This window comes from Amphiura filiformis, chromosome 10 (assembly GCF_039555335.1).
Source record: "Amphiura filiformis chromosome 10, Afil_fr2py, whole genome shotgun sequence".
Lineage (NCBI taxonomy): Eukaryota > Metazoa > Echinodermata > Ophiuroidea > Amphilepidida > Amphiuridae > Amphiura > Amphiura filiformis.
Window position 1 is genome coordinate 21,207,805 of NC_092637.1, and position 7,703 is coordinate 21,215,507.

General features: G+C 36.9%; 1 protein-coding gene across 1 annotated transcript; it reads left to right on the plus strand.

Moving 5' to 3' along the window:
* Positions 1-213: 213 nt before the first annotated feature.
* Positions 214-4,176, plus strand: LOC140161727 (echinoidin-like). The gene is made up of 2 exons (XM_072185026.1): positions 214-311; positions 3,654-4,176. The coding sequence occupies exons 1-2, from the start codon at positions 214-216 to the stop codon at positions 4,174-4,176; spliced, it is 621 nt and encodes a 206-aa protein (XP_072041127.1).
* Positions 4,177-7,703: the final 3,527 nt, after the last annotated feature.

Below are 7,703 nucleotides of genomic sequence, written 5' to 3' on the forward strand. Positions count from 1 at the left end.
CTTAATTGCATAGGACGTTGTGTCCCTTTGTCGAGTAAGCCTCCTCCATTCAGTTATGTCTGATGCTTGTGTCTTTGCTTCTTGTGGTGTCATTTCCAGGTCCCTCTGAAATTGGTTACTCCATCCGGTTGGTGGACGACTTGGTGGTCTTTTCTTGCTGAAGTCGTTAATGTAGGCTTGGTGGGGAAGCCGATGTTGAGGCATCATGAGAATATGCCCAGCCCATTTCAAACGTCTCTGGCAAATAACATCGTTGATGGGTCTAGTGATGTTGAGACTCTGTCTGATGGAATTGTTGCGTATTTTGTCAAGTAAGGAAACTCCAAGCATTGTCCTAAGGCATCGCATTTCAAAAAACATCCAGTCTGTGTCGATCAGAATTCTGACCCATGTTCAAATCTCCGCACAGGCAGGTATGGCCGGATTTGTTTATCTGTTTTATTATGCATATTATGCATATGCCTCGTGAAAGAAATAAATATAAAATCTCAATTTTTAATTTAAATTTATTTGATAATTTTCTAACCTATATTTTCTTTAGAGCAGGGACAAATATTTCCCCTTTTATCCAATTTGACCGCTATATAAGAATCTACTTCTTTTATTACTGATTTAATTCCGCGATTTGTTCCATTAAGCAATATCAAAGATTAATGTCACACATCTCACAACAGATATTTAGTTGGCTTAGTGGTCTTGTACAGTGCTGTTTAACCGGGAGGTACCGAGATCGATTCCCACCTCTGCCTGCAATTTTTTTTAAAGACTGGGAACTAATAATCTGACATTCGCCGTTGACATTCGTACTGCAGAAGCGGAGTTATAACTTGTTAAACTTTCCTCCTTCCGTAAAAAGGTACATTATTTTGGCACTACATTATTTCTTCTTTTTTTTCACATTGCTGGTATTAAATATCAAATGGGCATAATTGGCGGTCACTTCAAATCATCCCCAAATGAACGAGGTTCAGGAATGTCCTCTCATTGTTAATTGTTGGTTAACCCACCACTTGAGAATAAAGGACTATGAATAGGTGCAACAGGATTACCTACGGGATTATCTCAAGGATATAATTCTGTTCTCCTCCTTTTCTTACATCTTCTCTGATGTGTGCTAGTGTCAATGGTTATTGTTAAAAGGAAATAAGGTGTGTAATTGCAATATTTCCTCTGAATAGGAAAGACTCTCTACATCGAGTTATGTATGCTGGTGGTTCGCAATACTGTTATTTAAGAGAAGGTATCTTCCAAATCGAAATCGAAATGCGTGGTTCTTCTTTCTGTATAGTTATTAAGACCTACGATTAAGGATCATACGCTGGCGAAGTTACGTAATAATCGGATTAACTACCATAGCAATAGGTGAAAACAATTTTTGAATATACCGCGCTGCACTGATACATTCACGCGGTACCTCTTCATTGAACCATATCATGCTGATCACTTGCACCTGTAAGATTAGTATCTTTGAATTGACCAGTATTGTATTCAATCTATGATTGCAGAAATACACAGGTGATGAGTGTAACCTGCTTGTATAGTGCAGCGCGATATGTTCAAAATTGTTTTCACCTATTGCTATGGTAATTAATCCGATTAATTACGTAACTTCGCCAGCGTATTAATTTGATCTCGTGCGCTAGTTGGTAATGTTTGAATGTTTCTATTCAAGTGTACGACTGATGCGTAAACCTCTTCCCTTGCTTGCATGTAATATTCAAATACAGCATGTTTTGAGGGAAGAAGTCAAAATTACTGGTCCCGACCGGTCCCCGAAATTACTCTAATTCTGTGACTATCACGGCAAAACGTAAAAAAGTCAAAACACACCGGTACCAGTCAGCGTGCCGGCAGGCACAATAAGCTTAATATTTTCCTTACCTGACTTTATAGGAGGATTTAAATGAATTTACATTTGAAGACCTGAGCGCAAGAAGACCGTAAGTCCACTTGGCCCCTGAACATGTATACACTAAAGTTACGTATAGTTTCTTAGGGTTTTATAATGTTTAATACATGTTCCAGGGTGAAAAAAGATCATGAAAGGTTGTGAAAGATTTGTTTTGGCCCTGAACATGTATAAAACATTACCAAACTATACGAAACTATACGCAACTTTAGTTGAGTATAGTTTCGTACAGTTGGTAATGTTTTATACATGTTTAGGGGCCAAAACAAATCTTTCACAACCTTCCATGATGTTTTCACCCTGGAACATGTATTAAACATCATAAAACCATGAGAAACTATACGCAACTTTAGCTCAGGTCTTCATTTAGGCCTATATAATATTCTTCTTCTTTTTGACACTCCATAAATAACATTTTTATTTCATAAAAGGTCAAATTCGCGTGTTATTATCTATATTGTAAGGAAAATAATTGCAGCAGATGCCATTTTCACGATAAACGGGTCTGCAGAATCATCGCCGCTGTGTAGAATAATGCTACGTCAGAAGCAACGGTGATGCGCGGGTATGGTAGTTAGGGTGGTATGAGGTATAGTAATATTTGTTTTATCACTCAGTACGCTTCTGAATAGCTTCTATTGTTATGCATAGTCGCGCTAAAAGTCGATCGATACATGTCGAAATCAGCACAATTCAGAGATACACCTTTTTTTTAGTTATTTAATTTTCTTGGTCAAATATAAAGCAATAATTATTTTCTTCACTAATGTCAGTTAAAAACATAGTGCTTGGATATACCTTTTGAAGAAAATCCTGGTGTTAAAATAAGGCATGAAATTGTGTATTTTAGAGTACGGTTTTTGATTTATATAGGCCTTAACTTCGCCCGTGAGCTTTTTTTTTTTTCCGAATTGATTTTTTTTGCGTTTACTAATATAGTTCGCCAAAGAAAGATATTTCCCACCTCTGTAAGACACACCATGTGGGTCTATATATTATAGTTTTATCAGAATTTCAATTTTACTTTCACTCTTTTTCACTTCAGACTGCTGAAATATCCAACTCGGTACTTAATACTTATACTTCGAAAGCAACCAGCAGAAATAATCCATATTTCGATTGTGGCTGCAGAATCATTCATCCATGGGTATATTTACGCATTGATTTTTAAAAAATCAATCGGAAGTGGAGAATGGTGAAATCAAAACGTAAATTCTGACAAAACTATGATACATAGCCCACAATGATGTGCGTTAGATAGTTGGGGAAAATCCTTCATTAGCGAACTATAATGATCTTACACTAGAAGACTAAATGTCTCGCCTTAGTTTAACACCAGGATTTGGAAAAAATATACAATATCAAGCATTATGGTTTTGTTCTGACATTGACTGAAAAAATGAAAATTATTACCTGTAATTTGACCGAGAAAACGTAAAAAGGTTTTGCTCATTTCAACACCGAATTCGATCGCTTCTATAGCCTAATTAAATGACTGAGTGGGACTTGTATAACAATAGCCAGCAGGAGACTAGCGTTCTAAGTGTTATAACAATAGAACGCTAGTCTCCTGACCAACAAAGTGGTATGATTTGATCATGAATATTTATGAGGTTTAATGATTATAAATAATACCCCTTAACAGTAGATGAGCATCATTTCAGCTAGGTCGACCGTCTGAAGTTTCGCTACGACAGCTGTCTGTACTGAAAATTTCACCAATTTCAATTTTTGCGTGTTCTAGATTCTGGTTAAACACCACGGACACTGTTAACTACAAAGGCACTATGTTTTCCTTGCCAATACTAGTTATATTTGGTCTCATTTCAACAGTATCCAGTACCTGTTGTCCGGACTACTGGACTGTTTACGGTGACAGCTGCTACCAATACTTTGCCGTGGGCAAGGAGTGGGGAGATGCTGAGTCGTATTGCGTGGGGTTATTTACAGAAGCTCGCGCTCATCTGGTTGGCATCAACGACAAAGATGAAAACGATTTCGTGAGCAACCTGATCGCAGGCCCTCAGAATACTGGTAGAGGAGAAAATGCATGGATCGGATTGAACGATATTGGACACGAAAATTCGTGGAGCCAAGTTGATGGATCGTCTGCTGATTATAAAAATTGGGACAGTGGTGAGCCAAACGACGATGGGGGTGAAGACTGCGGGGAGACCAACCACGATGGGCGAGGATTGTGGAATGATCGGAGCTGTACCAAGAAACAACATTTTGTCTGCGAGAAGCCGGGCGCGAAGAGCGGCTAAAACTCCTGATATGTTGACACGATGTCGACGATCGGATAAGAAACCGTACACGAATTTCGCTTGAATAAACATTGTACCGTGATTGATTGCGAGGTTAGAATCGTTTGATGTGGCATATACTGTGAAAAAGAACCGTGATTTACTTTAATGTACGTAATCATACATAGTGTGCTTTATTGAGACGTTAAATATGAGCCGTACGGAATAAGATAAAAGCACATTTGTAGTACTCAAAAACCAAAGTTATGGTAATATTTACAAAAACAAGTCAGAATATGATGTAAATCTTTGAAGATAAAAATGACTTTTCATGCAAATTGGATGAATAGACTAGAACATAAACTGTAAATAAAGTATTAAAATGCTTCGAATGGTTTTGGAAATATTTACTGCACGTGACCTAAAAAGAACATCGAACAGAGAATGCTGTTGTGATAAATAACGATAAGATCAAAACCTCGCTCATTAAAACAGAAATAAGTGATTGTGAAATTGTTGATTGAACCATTATCCATCTTATTAAACACGTGGACTCGTCTCAAAACGTTGCAAACGGTTATATTTCATAATCAGGAATCAATTGTTCATAATTTTCAACAACAACAAAAGAAAGAAAAAGTGCAGTGATCTATAGTGCGCTATGCACCGTATAGTAAGCATTTGATAATGTTGACCTCTGCAGTATAATATAAGGGATTTGCCGTTTGGTCTAATTAATATCTATTTCGTCTACATCCATTTTATCTAAAACCATTAGGTCTATATCGACCACGTCCAATACGCACTTAGTCCTATAACTATTTGGTCCGATAACCATTTGTGTACATCCGTATCAAGAGGATGCACTTGTCGGCTGCTACATGTGTCTCATTTCAAATAACAGCTACATGAATAAATACCAGACTCAACTCAAGTGGAGGTCACTTCAAATCATCCCAAGTCACATGGTTTACAAATACAAAGAACATTCCTTAACAATGTGACTTGGGGATGATTTGAAGTGACCTACACTTGAGATTAGTCTGGTATATATTCCTAGCTATATTTGAAATGAGACACATGTAGCAGCCGACAAGTGCATCGTTTTGATATGGATGTAAACATTTAGTCTAATAACCAATGAGTCTAAAACCATTTAGTATAAACACCCATTTGGAGTATTATATAACCCTATATGCGAATACTATGAGGCCATAGTCCGGAGTCACTGTGCTCTCTCAGGGTTTCATGCCCTACCACCAGGCCCATACATCTAGTATCTGAATCTGATTTTGTTTTAAGCCATAATGTACGAACGTACTGTATAATATGAAATTGGTTAATTTGTTTCAAACCCGATTTTTTGGCATATTTGTAATGTTTACACATATGTCTCAACTTGCACCTAAATGGAATCAGCCAAATTTGTTGTGTTTGTAGGTCAACAGAGCAAAGTTCAACATAAAGTCATAATTCATAATTATGACTTGATGTCCTCCTATAGAACTGCATGTTAAACGGCCAAAATAAGCAGCAGAGTTTCTTTCACTTTACCTTGTTATTTCAGCTCAAAATGGACAGCAACCCTTCCCGACAGTTATTACTAGTATTATTTCAGCAATTTGAGTATAGAAGAATAAATTTAAAATGAATTAAAACATATTGAATAACGAGTACTTGGTGCATCGAATAAATGACGTCGAGTATATGGAGTATGAATCCGCCCTTATATAATAGTTTGAACAGGTGTATTTTGTAGTATAGTTTGTAAAAGTTGTATTGTTTACAGACGTAGTAACAATAGCCTCACTGCCGTTTACCTATTCGGTGCATGTTAAAAGGCGACGGCATTTATGATGATTTTGAACAGTGTGGTGTTATCAGTAATGCGTGACTCATCTATTCAGGTATCTCATTTTGCATCGTAAAAGTAGTTTAATACAGGTTGTATTAAAAGGGTTGTTCTCTATCAAATTCCAGTGATTATGGACTAGACTACCACCATGTCTATAATTATTCCACACAAGATCCACCTAATTTGTGGATTAATGGTATAATAAGTCATGAATATTTAAATTGTGGTCATTTCATGATGATCCCATGTTGCATTGGGAAGAAACAGGCTTCTCAACCAACTTTAAAACATATGAGGAACAATCATTTTCATACAGCCTGTATATAGAACCTGGCAATATCCCAGACCTGGGGTTTATTTTAGTAATCAAATGAAAGTCCACTCCGAGCTAACCTTTCTTGAACAAATGTGTCAAAGGCTTCGTTCTGTGCCACAAGCATATACCAAAGAAACGCCCTCAATATAATTAGTTGGTTTTGTTTTTTGGAGTTTGAGCAACTATATACTGGAACGAGGTGGCTATGCATTCCATCTAAAAACACCAATCAATTTGTATTGACATAATAAAGACGTATACGTATATCAGGATCATATAGCTCAATTCATAGAGCGTCGGACTTTGGTATTAAAGAGAGCACGGTCCTGGGACTAGCCTTGATCAAGGCTTCCTCCTTACTTTTTCTCTATTCATGCTCTTCATAGGACCCATGTATAATTAGTGGTGGAAGTATCATACTGGACTCTCTCAAATTTTTAGTCAGGTCAGATTTTTTTGTGTAGAACTTGGCGCTGGTTACATGAGCTACATGTAGGGAGGGAGTGTGTCTTGTGGGCATGGTGGGCATTTTGCTCAAACACTACCCCTGCAGTGCACAGTACGCCTGGAGTAAAGTCTACTATCTGGCCTATCGTTCTCCCTGCAGGGAGAAAGTTCACTAAAGGGAGCTTATAATAGATCTGATATACTAACAGCAGCAGTAGATGGACAAGACTTACAGAGATCAGAATAAAAAATAAATTAAGAAGAAATAAAAAAATTAAAAAAATTAAAAAATAAACTATCCCAGGCTTCCTAACGCCTCGAAGTTGATTGATTAAAGGCCTTGATTAAAGGCCCATTCAGTGATTTGCTCATCCGGATGATCGTAAAATTCATCAAAATTTAGATTTTTGTACCTTTGACATTGTTATAGATGTGTTAACATAGCCTGCTAGTGGTTCCGCCGAAAGCTGTGCATTTTTAGACAAAATAGGACATTTACAAGAAATCTGTAATTTACGTACTGACATAAATCAGCTACATGTATTTGAATAGGGCCTCAGCTTTGACAATACTGCTGTTTAACTTTTTTCATTTCAAAAATACCTAATGACAATTTTAATGACTAATCCTTCTTCACTTTTAGGCAATTTATAAACAATTTTAATTTTTTTTGCACTTTCGCTGGGATCACTGAAAGGGCCTTTAATTGCCTAAAATTTAATTATTATATCTCATGCCATCCCACTCGCCTTTTATAAAAATATCTTGCTTTTCTTTCTTTATAGTTAAAATTAAAATTTCTCTGGGGTAAGACCTTCTTCCTCCATTCTCTAGCAATTTCTTTCTCCTTGAACAAGCCATTGTCGGGGTTTTTTGGACGCCATCTTTAAATTCTCTGAGGTTTGTGGTTCTTTAAATTCCTCAAGACAC

Coding starts and splice junctions, on each gene's coding strand:
- LOC140161727 (XM_072185026.1), top strand. CDS start 214: ATGCCCAGCCCATTTCAAACGTCTCTGGCAAATAACATCGTTGATGGG. Junction 312..3,653: donor ATTGTTGCGTATTTTGTCAA/GTAAGGAAACTC, acceptor TGCGTGTTCTAG/ATTCTGGTTAAACACCACGG.